Source organism: Watersipora subatra, chromosome 4 (genome assembly GCF_963576615.1).
Source record: "Watersipora subatra chromosome 4, tzWatSuba1.1, whole genome shotgun sequence".
In the NCBI taxonomy this organism is placed as follows: Eukaryota; Metazoa; Bryozoa; class Gymnolaemata; order Cheilostomatida; family Watersiporidae; genus Watersipora; species Watersipora subatra.
Genome location: NC_088711.1, coordinates 37,079,097 through 37,100,791, shown reverse-complemented (window position 1 = coordinate 37,100,791; position 21,695 = coordinate 37,079,097). Strand labels below are relative to the sequence as shown.

Here is a 21,695-nt window from a genome sequence, read left to right as displayed (position 1 = left end):
ACCAATACACTAGAAGCAGACAATTAACACCAAAAGAGAAATGTAAAAACTACAGACAAGTGTGTCATGACCAGACCAACCAAAGCAACCCATAAAATAAAACAAGGCACAACGGTTACAAAAGGTAAAAAAGTTGAAACGATGACGGAAATCTAATTCCAAGACAGAGGGCGAAAACAAAATGCAGGCAAGAGACAAAACTCAATTAGTCAAACCATTGAAGTGATTACAATTGACGCCTGACAACACCACGCAAGTAGTTAGTGTTTGTATTATAGCAATGGTTTGTTATAAATTTTGCCACTACTGTGAAACAAATATGACAAAAAATTCAATGAAAACAATGACAATCCTATGAGTCTAAATATTTTACCGCTGCTACCATCATCAGGAAATCTGTAGTTGAAAACAGTTGAATATAAACAAGACTAGCGTAATAAACATTTGCTAGTAGATGCTTTTCGGTGAAGACAGACCAAGTTAATCTATTAGCTTTCTTATAATGAAACAAAACCCCTCGACTCAACATGAAGTCATGATAGTATTCAGTATAATGACTATGAACTTCAAACTCATCGAGGATTTACAGGCTATTCCTTCATAAGCATGTCTAAGCTTTTTACATTGATCATGTGATCATTTTCGCACAATCATGATATGCAGCCATGAGCATTTCTACAAAATGAACATTAACTCATCACTTATGTACCATAATTGTGACATAACCAAGACCAACGTAAAAATAACTGAATGTCTGCGATTTTCGTTGTTTCTTTTTGTAACTACAGACTGACAATATATCAGAGATATTACTATAGCAGGTTACAAAAATACACACTTTGTTTGCATAAGAACAACAAAGCACATAATATAGAGAAGATTAAAATTGTCAAGCCACACTGATCAGATATATTCTAGCCATATTATGCAACAAGCAAACTTTGGATTTACTCAGAAGGACAGATCTCAAATGATCATTTCATATACTCGCTATTGAGAGCTCGACCAATTAGCATCCGCCTCACTTCACTTGTACCAGCCCCTATCTCGTACAGTTTGGCATCTCTAAGGAATCTCCCAGTTGGGTAGTCATTGATGTAGCCATTTCCACCTGTCAGATAGTAAAACTAGGTATAATATGTGTAGTGTCAGGCAGCCATAATCAAGTCAATGACAAGTCCTGGCAGAGACCGCCCGTTCATTAAGACGCTTTATACAATAAAAAAGGCATTTGAGGCCTATTGCTGACACCAAGGCCACTTGTTTGTACTAGTTTTGTAAAAAGTTTTTGTTCAGGTTATTCTATGGCAGTAAATCTATCAAAAAACCCAGTCAGGCAATTAAGAAAACAGTTTTACATACAATCAAGGTATTACTTACACATGTAGAATTAAGGGAGCCCTTGTAAGTGTGCAATAGACAATTGCATGTGTGGATGTGTGAATGTGCAAAGATTGTGCAAGTGTGGATGACAATTATGTAATTTATGTATTATTAAGGAGGTACTTATATGTGTACAAGCAAGGGATGCTTATATTGCGTACGTGTGTACAATCAAGGAGTACTTGTATGTGTACAAGCAAGGGATGCTTATATGCGTTCAATAAAGGGGTTGCGTACATGTGTACCATCAAGGAGTATTTGTATGTGTACAAGCAAGGATGCTTATATGCGTTCAATAAAGGGGTTGCGTACATGTGTACAATCAAGGAGTACTTGTATGTGTACAAACAAGGGATGCTTATATACGTTCAATAAAGGGGTTGCGTACACGTGTACAATCAAGGAGTACTTGTATGTGTATAATCATTGGTGCTTATGTGTCTACAGTTTAGGAGGTCCTTACATGTATAAAATTAAAGGGTACTAACATGGGTACAATAGAGGGGCCGTTACTTGTAGCACAATAGAGGGATGCTTATGCATACACAATAGAAGAGTGCTAACATGTATATAATTAAGATGTGCTTACAGGCGTACAACTAGGGGGCGCTTACATCTACGTTGTATATGTAAGCGGGGAGGGAGTGGTTGTTCTTACGTGTATACAATATATTTAGGTGCTTATGAGTGTGTAGTTATGCAACGATCCAAATTTCTAGATGTTTTATATATATAAGTCTTGACATTACAAATGACTGAACTTTCACTTGAGCTACTGTATGAGATGGTCTGACTTCAAAATTACTAATCTACTTATGCTAGCAAAATGATAACAACTTTAGCACTAAGACTGAGCAAAGGACTATCTCCTACTCAGAGACTATTAGAGTATGAGCCAAACTTGCAACTGACTATCGACTAGGGAAGACTTGAGAAACACCCGTACACGTACCGAGGATCTGTATAGCATCCAAAGCCATCTGAGTAGCTTTCTCTGCAGAGTATAGTATGACAGCAGCACAGTCCTAGACACAGATGTATGATGTCATTTATACATGTATGTGATATCATGACTGTTATATGTATGTTAAGTTACCACTAAGATAGAATATACTAAATGACGCCATGACTCTAATGGCTGATTTAAGATGTTATGCAATCAGTAAGGTATACGTTTCTACAACGTAAATAAACCTTTCTGAAAACGCTCGAGTTATAGAGATTTTACGTTATACAAAAAGGAAATTACATGTTAACTGCCTAATCCGTTTTAAGATAGTCCCAAACTAGCCCATTTGGCCCTTCAAATAGGGAAAAACTAAGCACAGCTTTTTAACTTAATAAACTGTACAGTAACTGTAGTATTATTGGTTTGTATCAACAACTTTTCTCTTTTTCTTCTCACTTTTTCTCACCTGATGGTTCATGATTACGGTAATTTTATGATAAGTTAAAGAGAGCTGTTAAGTTGATTGACACCTTCAATGTCAATTTAAATCAGTTTTTTTTTCCTTTTTTTTCTAGAAAAAAGAGATTTAATTTCTGGCCAATGCTGGAACAAGAAAAATAAAAAATATTGTATATGTCGAAAATAAAGTAAAACAAATATATACATTTACTATCATAAGGGTGAAGGTAGTAAATATAATTATAGTACTGTCATGCAAATTTCTGTCTGTCTATCCATTTTCCCGAAGTCAGGGTTAGCGATTAGTGAGACTTCAATTCATGACATTCAGTTTGGTATACCCAAACTCTAACACCTGCACCAATCAAACGCCTTGAGGTATTTCTGAATATTTGTGCAGCTACCTATTCTCTGCGCTTTGTCGACACATCTGACGATCTCTCATGGCCCTCTGGATGACCAGGGTACTAGTATATATAATAGAGATACCCCTATACACCATTTTCTTTCCCAAATGTGGCACGAGAGAAAACGATATTTTTAGACTTGCTATTGGACCCGCTTTACTCAAATAAAATTTGAATGATTTGACGATTTACTCTTTACATTACATGGAATTTTTTACATAACTCTTTTATGTTAAGTGGGTTTATGTTATAGGAGGTTAACACTATACGAGCACCTACTGTACTTATAACAGCAGTCCATATTATTTTCAACTCGCACAGTACAGACAACCTACAACTATTAAAGTGCAAACCTACCTTGGGTACCCTGTTTCCATTGTCGAGAGCTTTGGCTACATTATACACATATGACCGAGTGACACCAAGTGTTGTATACATGTCAGCCATTTTTCCTTGCAGTAACTACAACAACCAATGGATGCATTTTTTATTAAATGAAGAGTGGAAAAGCCGACACATCTTAACGACAACAAAAGCAAGAGAATAACGTCATAACAACTTGAGCCAGCACCTACATGAACACCAGAACACCAGCATTACTAATGAAAACAATAATGAAAATACAGTGAAAAGAACAACAAATAACAATGTCATAATCTGCTTGCTATGAGAATAAAAAAAGCACTATCATAAACATTAGTAATTATGTAAAAATAATAGTGGATGACAAACACTATCCATCCGAAGCCACAGTTGAGGATGGTAAAAACAACACATGATGGATTCAAGCTCGAAACAATCGGCCAGACCCACTACCATCTGCATCAATTGACCGTCTAGCCACAATTCAGAGCAAATGTGCAGTGAGTTATTACATCTGACGATTACAGCGCACTGGACTCCCAGGGTACTAGTACTCCCAGGGTGCTAGTACTCCCAGGGTGCTAGTACTCCCAGAGTGCTAGTACTCCTAGGGTGCTAGTACTCCTAGGGTGCTAGTACTCCCAGGGTGCTAGTACTCCCAGGGTGCTAGTACTCCCAGGGTGCTAGTACTCCTAGGGTGCTAGTACTCCCAGGGTGCTAGTAATCCCAGGGTACTCGTACTCCAAGGGTACTAAGAATTAGGAAAACTAATGTGACAGTATATTTATAAATTGCATTTCAACAAGAAATTAGATTCAATGTCCATGGAATAATCAGGGTGACGGCCTAATATTGAATTCCATATCAAACAAAATTATAAAAAATAACTCATCTCACGATAGTAATGAGGAGATTTCAAAGCTGGTAGAAGTGATGATAATAATAGCTCACACCAGTATAGGACAGAAGAGAAAATAGAAAGAGGATTGAAGCAAGCAAAATACAACAGGATTTGTGCTCTTCCTCTCTCACCTGGTATGTACCTATCTTTTGACCAAATTGCTCTCTCTCATGTGCATAGGCAAACGCTTCATCGCAGCATGCTTGCATCACCCTAAAACATGTAAATTCATCAGGGTAAAATTTATAAAATAAAGTCTAGCAGAAATTTTGCATACAACAAATAAAGAATAAATAAATGGAACGAGTGAATAAACAAGTCAAAGAAGTTGCGTTTGTAAAAGGAAATGAAACGTAGACAATTCAAAGGTTTCTCACAGCAGAGTAAACAATCAGGCCATTGAAAAATACTAGTCTAAGCTATGGCTGTCACAAAGAAGTCTCAAGGATTTGACGTTGAAGATTATAAATTCAACTTTTGTAAATAAAAAATCATCCAAAACAGCTCGAGGAAGATTCCTAAACATCACCAAATGAAATGCTACAGGAAGACGTTAGTAGTTACTCTATTGGTGCTAAGAGCTAAACTAGCTTCAGATGTGTTTTCAGAGATGCAGCGTATTTGCTATTTATCTTCTCTAGCAGTGTTATAAGACTATCGGTCTACCATGGTGTCAGGTGTTCATTCGATGCTGTAAGCTACGCTAATACTTAAAATATATTAGCGGACTTGTTACAAATGCATATCGGGACAACTGCTAAAAGGAGAAAGAGTAATCTAGTCAAAATTGATGAGAATACATGGTTAACAATGCAGGTACACCCCCTCCATAGTGAATATAGTTAATTTCATGACTTGCTCAAGGTTGCTTGAAGGTTAAATGAAGCATTAGTCTTTATTTAGTCACCCAGCACCCCTTTTCACATATGGAAAAATTTTGGTATTTGCCGGCAAAACTTTTGGTTTGTATTAACTTTTGGTTGGTAATAGCACTAGTTCTACTAAATTGATAGTAAATATTTCTGTGCGTCTTTGACAATCAGATAGTCCTTGCGACCTATACATGTATATAGTCAAGTCTAAAACTTGTCTTTGAAACACCTATGGCAGTACAGCAAACACAATGGAAGAAGAATTGCAAGAGCAAGTATGTGTCATGTATCGTTACAAAAACACTACCTATATCATATACAATTGTACATATTGGTAATATGATCTAGAGACAAGGGTGGTCGGGAACACTTGCGACTGGAGTCATCTATTAGTAAAACGTTGAGCTCGAAGTTGCTTCAAGCTAAGAGTGTGTAGGTTCTCATAAGTCATATGGGTTACAGCTATGGTTCTACACGTTCATACATACTATCATTTGTGTGCGTTTACCCTTGCACCACTTATCGTGCACAAATATCCCAAATTATTTCTGAACCAGTTGAAATGAGAGATTGTATTGCAGAGTACTATATGAAATCAGCTGCAAATGTTATTCGAATATAGGCCTAAAATCATTGCAACTAAATGCTTGTCACTCCCTGTGCCTAATTTGATTTTGTCTGATTCGCAGATGAACCAGATTATGGTATTAAAAATAAAAATTTAACCACCCTGAATATGCAGATATGAATAATCTGAGAGGCGCCTTCACATCCTTGAAGCATTGCAGGCAACACATGCATGTATATTCTAAGCATGCAAATATAAAAAGTGAGGAATGCTGGAAACTTCCATTTTTGAAACATGTGCAAGACTGTTATAACTATGGGTGGAGTCGGAACGAGTTGAAAATTTGAAGGTAACACTGGTAACACCTCAATTGAGTTACCGTCAAACCTCTAATTGAACGCCACCTCCATTAGACCGCCACTTTGAGATTACTCGATCTTTGCAAGCCCATAATATGAATTGATCAGTAGAGAAGTGTCCACAAAATTGTATTAATAATGAATCGTTTACATCAGTAACAATTAATTTTCTCGTTGTTCACTTCCAAAGTTTTTGTCCATGTTTTTGTTAAAACTCTGAAAGGAACACCATAGAAATAATTAATAACTGCCTCAGGCTAATAGTAGTTCTTTATTTAACGCAGTCTTGATACTTCAAAGTACAAGTACATAAAACGGTTTACATTTACAGTGGTAGATGAACGACTAGTTTTAAGGTGAAGGTTACGTTTAGCGAGCAAAACCTTTACATATTGCATTTGTGCTAAAAAGCAACGCGTAAAAGTATTGCTCTGCCAAAAGGTTGTTTGGTCGCTAATATAGCGACCAAACAACTTTTCACTTTGACTGCCACTCTTCTTCAGCAGTGCAGAAGAGTTGCAGTCAGAATACATTGTGGAAAGCATTGGACAACTAGAAGAAGCTTGTTCCATCGAAAGCAACAATCAGAACGGAGCTATCCGAGCAAACGATGCAAATATTTTTGTTTTAAAAACAATTTTCATTTCAGCATGTAATATACCATATATACTATATACTATATATGTAATATACCTAAGTATGGTTCATTTATGTCACAGCATGTAATATACCTAAGTATGGTTCATTTATGTCACAGCATGTAATATACCTAAGTATGGTTAATTTATGTCACAGCATGTAATATACCTAAGTATGGTTCATTTATGTCACTTGTTTATGAATATATATATTTGTAGCATTTGACCGATTATCATTATATAACTTATAAATTTGCAGATTTATAGCATATTATTTAATAGCATCCTCGCGGTTTACAATGGATCGATGCTCATAACTCCTCTTCTATTGTACGTAAAAAACTTGTTTTGGCTGCAAACTGTAGCAAACATATCAATGAGTGCAATGAGTTTTTATGCAACATTGTTAAACATACTGTAGTTGTAAAATAAAAATATGCCTTCAAATTTAGAATGAAATAAAAAGTTGAAAGCTCTAACAAATTGCAAGGCACAGGTTATATCATCGCACATTAATTGCAAGCAATAGATAACAACTGGTAGAGATATTTCTCAGCTTCCCAATGCATATTTTATTTAGAGATCTTTTACAAGTTAGAGGTAAGTTAGCAGACTTTTTGCATCCAAAAGGTTAAACATTGCTCTACCGGAAAATGAGGGCTAAATATCGGTGAAGTTCGCTTAGCCTGAAAAAGGGCTTATTTTATCTTCCCAGATTTTTGACAAGCCATTTGAAATATACAATGCCAGCCTCTATTGAACGCCACCTCCAATTGACCACCACTAGACGAGAAGGGTTGAAAAATAGAGCGTCATGGCATTCAATTAGAGGCTTCACGGTATCTTCAACACAACGGAAATGCGACTATAAAACCTTATTTGTTAATTTAGTTTCTTACACGCATGTATAATTCAGCCTTTTGCATTTAGTATATTATATATTGCATTTGTTTTAACGCTATATGTAATAACCCTGAAGTATTTATTTGTAGGTTTGTTTCAGCAGTGGAATAAATTAAACGAAATAAAATGTATTGTTATGAAAATGTTTGCCCCAACATATGAAGCAACTGGAACAGATTATAACTTTGAATATCACGGTTTGATTGTTACACTCTAAATAGCATACAATATGTCATAAAGATAAGACAACACCCATGTGATTGATTTCTAGTTTTGCCAGCAAACCACTATTTGAAGCAAACAAATGTAAGTAAAAGCCTGACACATTAAAAGCGCAAAGTGTAATAATAGTTTTATAAATTTTAAGATAAATAAAGGCAAAACTTTTTTAGCAATAAAATAAATGAACGGTTAGCAAACGCCACTCAAATCCTCAAAATGCCAGCTACAGCAACCAGGAAGTGCGTAGCCAACGTTGCCCCAAAAAGTTATGGATGTTATTGCTACAATTTTGGGGCAGCGATGTAGATGACACGCAAGCTTACCCAAGAGGACCTGCAGCTAAAAAGGCTCTTTCAATATCCAGACCACTCATCAGTACATATACCCCACCTCCGACCTTACCCATCACATTTGCCTCTGCAAAAAATGTCTCAAAGTGTCCATTCAAACCGTCGAGAAAAATGGCATGAACCTTTTCACACTAGATATATGTGCAAAAAGCAAAGCAAACTAACTAGTAGAGAAGGCAGACAATCTGTTCAATCAACTGGTAAGGCTGGAAACATTTGTAGGTTGCCCAGCATGTATGTAACAATAAATTACTGATCATATAGCCTAATCATACATTTCATTGTGCACTACCTGGTGTATACAGCCAAATCTCTGGTTTTAAAAGTCTTGGCTTTTCAACAAATCTGCATAAGTTTGTTGAAACTTATGCAGATTTGTTATGCACATAAAATCAACATCTTAAATAAGAACTTTAAGATGTTGGTTTTAAGTGCTGTGCAGAGATTTGAAAATGAAACACCACTCAGATAAACTTCAAAAACCCAATAACATGGCTCATTTGCCGACTGATGCCTTTTATATCTTTAGCATTCAACCAATGTATGCTGACTCGTTCATTGTGGTTCACACAATACTGACTACCGTTTCTGTTTGCATATTGTATTTACCCTAACCTTGCCTACAGAGAAAGCAAATGAGTGTAGCAAAGCTTGTGATGAAAAGAGGACAGTAGTACACACGACTGTCAAGTTTAAGAGAGAATCAATAGCAATTTATGAATCAGGTGCGTGTTGAAGGTAGCTAAATAATTTAGCATGGTAATTCATTTTAGCTGAGTGTAATCTTTTAATCCTGTTTTTATAAGAAATTTTGAGTATTTCATATACGTCTTGTAGTCTTAATATATAGTTTATGGTGTAAATTATGTAACGCTGCTTTAAGTCGTTGTTGAGCTTTGAAAGTAATTAAAAAATTTTTGGAAAGAATTGCTCCGAAATTGAAAAAAAATTGCTTTTTGCACATCATACTGCAACAAATTTAGTTAAGAACTTAAGTCAAACTGTATTTTACTGTAAACTTGCCAGCATGCTTCATTGTAAACTTCCCAACATGTATTGCATTGTAAACTTTCCAGTATGTATTGCATCGTAAACTTTCCAGCATGTAATGCATCGTAAACTTTCCAGCGTGTATTGCATATTAACTTTCCAGTATGTATTACACTGTAAACTTTTGAGTATGTGTTTCACGGTAAACTTCCCAGCATGCATTGCAGTTTAAACTTCCCAACATGCATTTCAGTTTAAATTTCCCAGCATGCATTTCATTTTAAACTTCCCAGCATGTAATTGCATATAAACTTTCCAGTAAGTATTACATAGTAAACTTTTGAGTATGTGTTTCATAGTAAACTTCCCAGCATGCATTTCATTTTAAACTTCCCAGCATGTAATGTACTATAATGTATCAGCTGATGCAAAAGCATTGCCTCAACTTGTACTCATCATGTGAACATGGTTAGAGCTGAGGTTTGAGCGTTGTTAGCCGACTACATAAGAAGAGCAGATGAGCTGCAGGCCCTTTGACGGTAGGAAAGAGAAGAAGGCATTGCGACTGAGGCGACCGCACTCACCCCAGAGGGCCTGCAGCGCCCAAGGCACGCTCAACATCTAACCCACTCATGAGGATATAAACGCCTTGACCCTCCTTTCCAAGAATGTTCTCTTCTGCGGAACAACATAATTTAAAGCAATTTAAGGCATATACATGTTTAGCAATAATGAATTTACATCACCACAACCCAAACATATATTAAAGGTGAAAAATTCCACTGCAGTTGCATAAAAACGGCCAATAATAATAAATAATCGGACAGTTTGCTGAGAACTGCCAAAGTATCAGCTGGTGCAAACGCATACGCAACCTACTAACTGGTTCGTCCAGTAAAATGAAATGTTATTTATAGCTTGTTGGACCCTGAGAACTGCCATAGAAGGCGCATCTGATAAAGTACGCCCGAAGCCTGTTTCAAAAGTATTGGCTAGGGCAACGAGCCTACACCAATAATCAGTGTAACTCAAGAACACGACAGGCAAATGTTATATTAAAGGTTAACTGACAGCACAAAATATTATTGCACCAACCGTAGCGAATTACATTATAGATTAGAGTTTGAATAATATTTTTATGTAATTTTAACCAAATACTAGCTTTTATCAACATTTTCAAGTCATGAAAATGAGCAAAATTATCAAGGATCTTTGCAAAATATTGACAGGTAATAGCTTCAATGCTATATAATTATATTATAACCACTCGCTTTCTGAACTAAACTACTATCTAAAAATTGTTCGATCAAATTCCTCATTCGTGAACAATGCGCATACAGGTTTTAAACACATGACTTCTAAGAATAGCTAATTTTTACAGGCAAGTTTTCAAATCCTAACCTGTGTAAGATCATGCAACAAGTCGCTCGGTGTAGTTTTATAACAACCACTGAAAAATTAATGCAGGATGTACAAATACGATGGCAAGCTTTGTTCGGTATTTGTAGAATCTGCTTCGACCTTGCATCGTAATTGTCTGTTGGGTAACCATAATTATGCAGCGTGGTGATGAGATTACAAAGATGTGAAAATATGGTGGCCAACCAAAGGGCTTTAGTCTCACATTCATGCATTGGCTAATTGCCAGCACCAACAAAACAATTTTTTGTTCTTCCAACATTAAAATCCTTGCTGAAAAAGGAAATATCAAGCTTATACTGTTAGAAATAGATGTAATTTCAAAACGCAGTCAGTTAACCTGTGAGATAAACTATTGAGAAACAGAGATGTGCAGACGGTATCAACAAAGTTTCTATTGGGAAAAACCTGAAAATAATTAGATAACTTGGAAAAGATGTTATATACATGTACCTGGAACCTTGCAATCCTCAAATATCAACTCTCCAGTGTTTGAACCTCTCATACCAAGTTTGTCTAGCTTGACACCCTGAGAGAATCCTTCCATACCCTAAACAATATCTTAAACAATATAACAACAGATAAAACATTATTTATTTACTCACCATGTTTACATGAGTAACATATCCTAACACTTCCTCTAATCGGAGTCATTGTTACAAACCTTCTCTATGAGAAAAGTCGTAATCCCCCTCTGTTTCTGGGTAGGATCCGTTTTAGCGTAGACAACCAGAATGTCTGCATCCGGACCATTTGTTATCCAAAACTTTGAGCCATTCAGAACATAATAGTCACCTAAAGAGGTGAAAACATACATAATATAGGGGCACTATGAGAGCCACTTATAGGGGAACAATGAGAGCCCCTATAAGAGGATAAGAGCTCAACTAAGCTATAAGTGCCTGGCCTACTGAAAGAAGACTTGTACACATTACATATATGATTATGAACAAGCCTGTAGTCGATAAAGATTGTTTCGATATTTGCTCTTCCAGTGAATTCCTGATACAACAAACTCCAAAGAAACACCTTTTTTGGTTGCTGTTGTTTTCATGGAAACAACGTCTGAACCCGAGCTGACTTCGCTCATGGCAAGAGCTCCAATGGCCTCTCCTGAACAGAGCTATCAAACAAAGTAAGTCGGCATCAATAATGTCCACTAACATCTGTAGAATATAATATTGAGAGACATCTACATATGTTACAAATTGAATTATACAAAATAAATACTCATCGGCTTGCAAACTAACCATGTAAACATATGTGACGCTACATATTTCTGTATAACAACTGTAATAAATTACAGCGTATATGTATTATACATATATATATATATATATATATATATATATATGTACATATATATATAAACTGTTTACACAAATATATAAACAAAAATATATGTATATACACACATAAATATTCATGCTTAGATATATATACACATAAATATGGGTGCTTAGATATATATACACATAAATATGGGTGCTTAGATATATATACACATAAATATACATGCTTAGATGTATATACACATACATATACACGCTTAGATATATATGCACATAAATATATATATGCTAAGATATATACATGTACGTATCTATATATACACGTGTATATATAAATTAGAAGAGAATTAGATAGTGTACTTATCTTTGTCAGCGACTGTCAGTTTCTTACTTATGCAATCATCAGGCTGTAGATCTCAACAGATCTACAGCCTGTAGATCAACAGATCTACATATTATTTAGCCAGATCTACAGATCTGATTCTCTACTAATTTATACTGCTCCATTCTGTGTTGAGCATTATGGTTTGAGTTCTACTTATGATAAATTTCCATATATATATTGACATTTATTTATAGGTATATATACATAAGCATATATATGTGAGTGTATATATATAAGCATATTCATGTGTATACATATGATTATATACACACACAATTATAAACATAAATATATATGCCATAGTTTTAATAATTTGCAAATAGGCTTTGTTTTCGCTAAATAAAATAATATCATAGTAGGAAACTAAACTGCACATACATGTATATATATGTGTGTGTGTACTTGTTAACTATAGTAATAATAAAGAAATATGTGCAGTGATATAATAGATAACTCTATGAATGCCTACACTGAGATACATCTCTGGCTAGCATGGCGCGAAGAATGCATTATAAGCAGGTTGATGTCAACAACAAATATTATGTTAAAAACAAACTGTTCAGAAAGTTTAAGCTGAACAAAGCAATTACAAACAACAAAATGTTTGTCAACTGCAAAGAGCTTTTCAACTAGGTAAAGCTTGACTTACTGCTGGAAGATATTTGTTCTTCTGTTCTTCTGAACCATTCTTTGCTATCTGATTAACACAAAGGTTAGAATGAGCTCCATAACTTAAAGCAATTGCGGCGGAGACGCGGGACATCTCTTCCATAACAAGGCAATGCTGCAAGTATGTAGCGCCTGTTCCTCCAAACTCGTCTACAATCCCATGTAATTTTTACTGCATATCAATATATCAATGATAATAAGATGGAGTCGTGTTCACTTAAACTAGATGCTAGTTACAGTGAGCAAGTGAAAGGAGCGCCAAGCTAAATCAGTCATACTGTGATATCAGCTCGTGACGCATGAGACAAACAGACAGAATATCGGTCTTGTTTAAAAAGTAACTCAGCAACAGGCTAATCTGTAGCTAGTTAATAAAAGATACAAGAGCAAATAGCAGAGTCTACCAATTCAAGCGGGACTTTCAAGGCTCTAGATACTACCTCTGGCTTGCCTCCCTGATCTCTTCCAAATGTTGGCTTCTGTATAATGAAGCTCATAGTGCATTTGGTTTAATCAAGAAAATCTAATACATTCTCTAGTAAGTGTCTGTGTGGCTTTAATGACATGCGCTTATTTTATTTAAAAGACAAAATCTAGTGTTAATATAGCAATTGTACAGATGATTTGCTCGGTCATTCATGTTTGTCATTCATGCCCTGCAAGTTTCATCAAATCTAATCTCTCTATTATAAATATGATCTACCTGGGCACATAAACTCTCTATGCTGTAACTCGTCTGACATGGTTTATGTTCACCACATTAGCCAGAATTTATGGTTATTTGCACTAAACTCTAATCTACTACCAAAGCCAAAACCTCAGTTCATAACCATAGCCTAAGCTCCAAATCCCAACCTTAGCCTGGTGAATAATAAGCCATCCATCTATATCCTAGACCACAATTACACTGAACATATGGAATTAATCAACTTCGATATCTGCTTAGTACGTTAAAACTGAGATATTGAAACCAACATTTTTATAAGAATATACAGTATATTTTATTTTGTTACGTTTGTTACTAAAAATGTAATGATAAAAACTTCAACTACAAGTAGTATTAAAACAAATACATTTTACAAAACTATGTAAAAACTAAATAGAAAACATAAAAATGTTTAAAAGCAAGGTAAAAACAACTAAAAATGAGGTTTTTATTGTCACATAAAGTTTAAGTTATAAGCAAGTGAAATGAGGTGTAGTCTTGGTTATAAAGAAGACTTATGTTGCAAAAAGGAGGTGCTAACAGAGCTAATACAATGCTAGTATAAACTAAATAACCAATAAACTAATATGTCATATTTAAATGTTTATTTGCTTTTATATTTGGTGTATTATCGTATATTTTGTGTCTGTTATGCTTTTCTTGTTTATGCATCACTTGACTTTTTCCAACATCAGGAATTTTTTTGAAGAAGTGCTCCAAAGGTGTTTGCTAATGCTATTTATTGTTTGAACTTAAATTTGAATTTAATCTCTTATCTGTATTAACAACTTCCACCACTCACACTAGCTTTTTTGATATCATTGACTTGGAAATTAAAAAAATGAAGCATAATGTTTAATATGAATTTAATATGCAAGAATGAATGTTTAATATGATTTGAGCATCATAGCATCTAATTCTAAATCATAGAACTGCGCTGGATATCTATTGGCTTGACAAAACTGTGGAAACCCAATAACAAAAATTACTTCATATGTCAAGACAAACATTTACTCAAACTTTTTATCCGATGTCAAAAAATTTGTATGTTGAACCGATTGTAAGTATATTGACTTTAAGAGGAACAGGTATAATATTATATTTGACTGTAAGAGGAACAGGTATAACATTATATTCGGCTGTAAGAGAAACAGGTATAATATTTTATTTGACGAGGAGGGTCACAATCCAACAATTGTACTCATTTACTCATTCCATTCATGATTAATGCAGAATACCAGAACAAACTAAATACTCACCAGAAACTGTCATTCCAAGTAAACCCATTTCGCCTAACTTCTTCCAAAAGTCCTACCAAAGTTAGAAGCAGATGAAGTTTCACGTGTGACAAGAGGCATCAATTAGCTACACTGAGAAGAATCAACAGATATTAAGCATGATATATGATGAAGTATGATGTTAAGGCCTAACTAAAATTCTCTGAGACTGTCCCACCTCAATTTACACTATACCAGAGTGTATCAACTAAATATGCAGTACTTGACGCTGTCCCACTTCAAGTTACACTATACCAGAGTGTATCAACTAAATATGCAGTACTTGACGCTGTCCCACCTCAAGTTACACTATACCAGAGTGTATCAACTAAATATGCAGTACTTGACGCTGTCACACCTTAAGTTATACTATACCAGAGTGTATGTACTAAATATATAGTACTTGATACTGTCCCACCTCAAGTTACACTATACCAGAGTGTATCAACTAAATATGCAGTACTTGACGCTGTCACACCTTAAGTTATACTATACCAGAGTGTATGTACTAAATATATAGTACTTGATACTGTCACACCTCAATTTACACTATACCAGAGTGTGTAAACTAAATATGTAATACTTGATACTGTCACACCTTAATTTACACTATACCAGAGTGTATGTACTAAATATATAATCCTTAATACTGTCACACCTCAATTTACACTATATCATAGTGTATGTACTAAATATATAGTACTTGATACTGTCACACCTCAATTTACACTATACCAGTGTATCAACTAAATATGTAATACTTGATACTGTCACACCTCAATTTACACTATATCATAGTGTATGTACTAAATATATAGTACTTGATACTGTCACACCTCAATTTACACTATACCAGAGTGTATCAACTAAATACGCAGTACTTGACGCTGTCCCACCTCAAGTTACACTATACCAGAGTGTATCAACTAAATATGCAGTACTTGACGCTGTCCCACCTCAAGTTACACTATACCAGAGTGTATCAACTAAATATGCAGTACTTGACGCTGTCACACCTTAAGTTATACTATACCAGAGTGTATGTACTAAATATATAGTACTTGATACTGTCCCACCTCAAGTTACACTATACCAGAGTGTATCAACTAAATATGCAGTACTTGACGCTGTCACACCTTAAGTTATACTATACCAGAGTGTATGTACTAAATATATAGTACTTGATACTGTCACACCTCAATTTACACTATACCAGTGTATCAACTAAATATGTAATACTTGATACTGTCACACCTCAATTTACACTATATCATAGTGTATGTACTAAATATATAGTACTTGATACTGTCACACCTCAATTTACACTATACCAGAGTGTATCAACTAAATACGCAGTACTTGACGCTGTCCCACCTCAAGTTACACTATACCAGAGTGTATCAACTAAATATGCAGTACTTGACGCTGTCCCACCTCAAGTTACACTATACCAGAGTGTATCAACTAAATATGCAGTACTTGACGCTGTCACACCTTAAGTTATACTATACCAGAGTGTATGTACTAAATATATAGTACTTGATACTGTCCCACCTCAAGTTACACTATACCAGAGTGTATCAACTAAATATGCAGTACTTGACGCTGTCACACCTTAAGTTATACTATACCAGAGTGTATGTACTAAATATATAGTACTTGATACTGTCACACCTCAATTTACACTATACCAGAGTGTGTAAACTAAATATGTAATACTTGATACTGTCACACCTTAATTTACACTATACCAGAGTGTATGTACTAAATATATAGTCCTTAATACTGTCACACCTCAATTTACACTATATCATAGTGTATGTACTAAATATATAGTACTTGATACTGTCACACCTCAATTTACACTATACCAGTGTATCAACTAAATATGTAATACTTGATACTGTCACACCTCAATTTACACTATATCATAGTGTATGTACTAAATATATAGTACTTGATACTGTCACACCTCAATTTACACTATACCAGAGTGTATCAACTAAATATGCAGTACTTGACGCTGTCACACCTTAAGTTATACTATACCAGAGTGTATGTACTAAATATATAGTACATGATACTGTCACACCTCAATTTACACTATACCAGAGTGTGTAAACTAAATATGTAATACTTGATACTGTCACACCTCAATTTACACTATACCAGTGTATCAACTAAATATGTAATACTTGATATTGTCACACCTCAATTTACACTATATCATAGTGTATGTACTAAATATATAGTACTTGATACTGTCACACCTCAATTTACACTATACCAGAGTGTATCAACTAAATATGCAGTACTTGATGCAACAATACCTCAAGTTACATTATGCTAATTAAGCAACTCGCATCACAGCAAGAGATAACCAATAGTTGTATAAATTAACATTAAAGGCTCAATTCTCTACATATACTTGTATATATTGGTTTTAGCGTATAGTGTTTAAATGCAAATGGTAGGAATATAGTTACTAACTTTTTGACCCTTCCAGCCATTATCTTGGTCAATTTGCTGAGCAAATGGAGCCAACTCCTTTTGAAAAAAATTGAAAACTGTGTTTCGTAGCTACAATATACAAACGTCTGGGGTTGGTAGAATATCGACAACAAAATAAAGCAACACAACCCATGCTCCAAGCTTACACATATCTTACTAAATGTCAAATATTTGTGTTGGAAAGAAGATTTCAATTAAAACTTCATGAATCAGCTAATGAGTGTGTTGAAAAGAAACCCTGGCTTTCACAAGTAGCTAATCAGGGCATCCACGAGTAAATCTGTGTGCTTATATAAAAAACCTATAAAAATGATTAAATAGATTAAGCTGCAATAGATCACAATGTTCTTATATCCATACATAGGGCCTACAGCAGTTTTTACTACTAATGCTTTATTTTTTATTACATATTTTCATTGACACTATACCCACCTGCTGTTAATAATACAGTATATAAGCACCAGATGTGGTCACTTTGAGTGCTCAGCTAAAGTATACAATTACATTTAATGGTTGTGGTGATTATATGGTTTGAAGAAAACTCGCAAGAGTGGGGTGGGGACAACCCCTAGCTCTAGTTCTCTGCGCTTTAACCAACGCTACAACCTGCTGAACCCAACAGGAGGGAGCTGAAACCAACTCATTTATGCTCTGCTGAACCCAACAGAGTGCGCTGAACCCAACGCTGCTGACTGTACAACCTGCTGAAACCAACAGGAGGGAGCTGAACCCAACTCACTTCCGTTCTGCTGAAACCAACAGAGTGCGCTGAAACCAACGCTGCCAACTGTACAACCTGCCGAACCCAACAGGAGGGAGCTGAAACCAACTCACTTGTGCTCTGCTGAACCCAACAGAGTGCGCTGAACCCAACGCTGCTGACTGTACAACCTGCTGAAACCAACAGGAGGGAGCTGAACCCAACTCACTTCCGTTCTGCTGAAACCAACAGAGTGCGCTGAAACCAACGCTGTAACCTGCTGAAACCAACAGGAAGGAACACAACTCTTGTAAGGATAATTATTTAATTATCTAACTTATTTGTAGTTATTTTGTGTGAGCTTGCTGTTAGTGACGATTATAAGCGATATTTCTCCAACAATAACGACTTTATTATAGTAATACTAATCATGCATCCAATTCAAGAGTCACACCCAAGCTGAACTGCCTAAAAATTAGTGGCAGTATTTATATTACATAAGCGATTGGCCTAGAGATTGACGGTTATCGTTCAAACCGACCAATCATATCGTCTTGCTGACTGCCGAGTTTCTAAGAATTTTCACATACAGAACAATAAAAAATTATTGCTAGACAATGAGCCATTATAGCGTAACAATCTAAACACTAATAAAAAGCCCAGGAAATTCTACATATACTGGGTAGCGAACAGTAATTGTAAAAAAACATTAAGACATATTTCGATAACGAAAAGGGCTAATTACAAAATCTTATCTCGAGAAAACGTAGAACAAAAACGGAAACAATATTGTTTAAGTAATCTTAAACCTCTAACAATTAATTATAACAGAAACTTAGAATATTTTGACATGTAACCATGAACATAAAAAATGTCTTCCTATGAGTGAACGGTAAGAAATAAATTATAGAAGATTGTTCACTGCGTAAAAGCCTTAATAATGGCGTCTGTTATCTTTTCTAGGTCAACCACTATCCCAGAAGTCTCTTCTCTATATATATATATATATATTGGCTACGTCACCTTTTCCCTTTGATCAGTTCACCATGTTTTTCTGCGCCGGGTGTTCGGAGCGCCTTGATGAGCCTATCTATCTATCTATCTCGATAAAATATCTCTTGTGGCCCGATAAGCCTTTAGAGATAAGATGCGACTATAACGATAAAAGAGATCAGATATTCCTGTAAAATCGAGAGTTAAATAAAATCTGCTATTGAGCTTGTTCCATATATATATCAAAACTTCATGACTCGGTTAAAAAATGAGAACTTCATGGCATCTGTATTAATAGTGTGCCTAATATTAGACCCCCGAGTAAAATAGGCGGAGTTGCAGTGTAAACTTTTTAAAATCGACCATAAGGTCGATTTTAAAATCGACCTTATGGTCGGCTTTTGGTCTTAAAAGGCTTATGGTCGATTTTTTTAAAATCGACCATAAGCCTGACGTCCATGGGACCGATAGCATCCACTAAGACAACTCTTCGGAGTTATTCCCCCCACGGCCTTTTTCATGGCCACCACTCCTTTCATAGAGTTTGTTCTTTAGAATCTCTTGCTTTATTTTTACGTTTACAACAGGTTGATATATTATTATGTGGTTTATGATTTAATGGTTTTAATGGTTGAGAGGTAATTATAAGAACGTAAAAAGCAGCTTAAGATTTTGGATTTTGACTGATTTTGGCAATGAACTGGATTTATACGCATCAATACAGTTACTATGTCAAAACTGGCAATGAGCCCGATTGGGTTGTTAGAATGAGTAGCAGAACAAGTCATTCACAGTAGTGAGGAAATAATCTGCGCTGCTGATTGCTTGCCAAGCAGCTACTACAATGTTTAATGAAGTACTCTAGAGTAGAGAACAGATCAAAACAAGCGGTGCGTTATATAAACTTAATGATTAGTCGGCAAGCATGTGTGCAGCGTCATCCATGCAAAACCAATAATCCACATTTTAAGGATGGCATCCGTAGAAACAAAGTATTCTTTCTAGCTAACCTGTGTATGGGTCAAAACAATGCAGATGAACAAACTTTCTTGTCAAGTAGGCTATGTGTAAATCCTTTCATTTATTAAATAATATTTACTTTGTAACAATTACGAGCCGATTGTTTATTTTAGTGAATTGTTCAACAACTGGTCAAATACGATTCAAACAAACTGTGATCCTACTTGTATATGTTCTTCAGTTAAGCCAAATAACTTGTCGTTGATAGGATAATGTGAGAAACTTCTGGCCTTGTCGCCTGATATAGAAGTGGTGCACAGGAGACCAGATAAACGCTGCCTTATAAACGGTTTGGTGTGACTAATTGCAAATTTAAACGATAACATTCTTCCGCTTATAAAACCGTAACTAGTAATGCATTAAACCGATAATCGTGTTACAACTCTATCAGTTACTCCGGTGCCATAACCGGAATCGAAAGCGATTAATGAAAATAGTTGATGCGTCGTACAAGGTTTGCGTTTGTCGTTGGGTTTGCGTCGGTGTAGAATAAGGCAGTGTCGTATAGGGCCCCTATAGTCCCCCTATACGACACTGGAATAAGGAAACCCAGCTTGCAGAAATTTATTGGAGCCAAACGACAACGATATATTGTAGTGTAGTACAGTGTCCGTATAGGGAAAATATGTCCCTATACGACACTGAGTTGTCCGAGTTTGACTGTACTTAGCCGTCAAAGATTCCTAAAAGTTGGGGCGGCTCAGCCCGCCAGCCGCCCCGGGGAATACGGGCCTGCAAACCATACCACTATAAAGCTATTATAATAAATTATATGTATAAGGTAGCAGGGCAGTAAGGGCAATAAGTACAACAAGGTTAATTTGTGATTCATATAGCATTATTTTTTATAACTGTACATTGAACACACATTTCAATTGTACTGTACAAATCCTTTGTACACATATCACTGCCCATGAGAAGTTGCTGCGTTGTCGTAGTAGGTAGTTGCGTCCTCAGTATTTCATATCAGATCAGTGGGATAATTGAGGCCGCTCTCGGTGGTTTACTAGCTCCATATAATCCACCTCTATTTTGCTTACCGCTACAGTTATAAGCTGCTTAGTATGCTGGTCGGTTAGAGTACTTCTGTCCTTATTTTTTACGAACGCAGTTTACTCATTGGTTTGACAGTTTCCAAAGGGTTTGATCATGTGGCCCTTCGTTTTGGCTGACTTCTGAATTGGGCCCTCATGCAAAAGAAGTTGCCTACCCCTAATTTATACTATCGGCTCTGATTAGCTAAAGCTTTATGCGTTCTTGTTTGCATTACGATAAGCTGAAAAATGTGACGGTTACGAAAACAAGCTTTGTCAATCACTCATAAAACGAAAATTAGTGTCCTATATTAATATTAGTGTT

The 21,695-nt window shown here is 35.6% G+C and overlaps 1 protein-coding gene across 2 annotated transcripts; it reads right to left on the bottom strand.

Moving 5' to 3' along the window:
* Positions 1-253: 253 nt before the first annotated feature.
* Positions 254-20,770, bottom strand: LOC137395076 (isovaleryl-CoA dehydrogenase, mitochondrial-like). Of its 2 annotated transcripts, none has more exons than XM_068081862.1 (12): positions 20,501-20,770; positions 17,603-17,692; positions 15,095-15,146; positions 13,110-13,279; positions 11,813-11,906; positions 11,448-11,578; positions 11,237-11,333; positions 9,949-10,042; positions 4,594-4,675; positions 3,556-3,660; positions 2,336-2,408; positions 254-1,111 (listed from the first exon to the last, which is right to left on the bottom strand). In XM_068081862.1, exons 1-12 carry the CDS (start codon positions 20,660-20,662, stop codon positions 975-977), a joined length of 1,287 nt encoding a protein of 428 aa, XP_067937963.1. In that variant the 5' UTR covers positions 20,663-20,770; the 3' UTR covers positions 254-974. The 2 variants fall into 2 exon arrangements, with proteins under 2 accessions (XP_067937963.1, XP_067937961.1); XM_068081860.1 differs by lacking the exon at positions 9,949-10,042 and adding an exon at positions 8,348-8,441.
* Between the last annotated feature and the right edge of the window lie 925 nt (positions 20,771-21,695).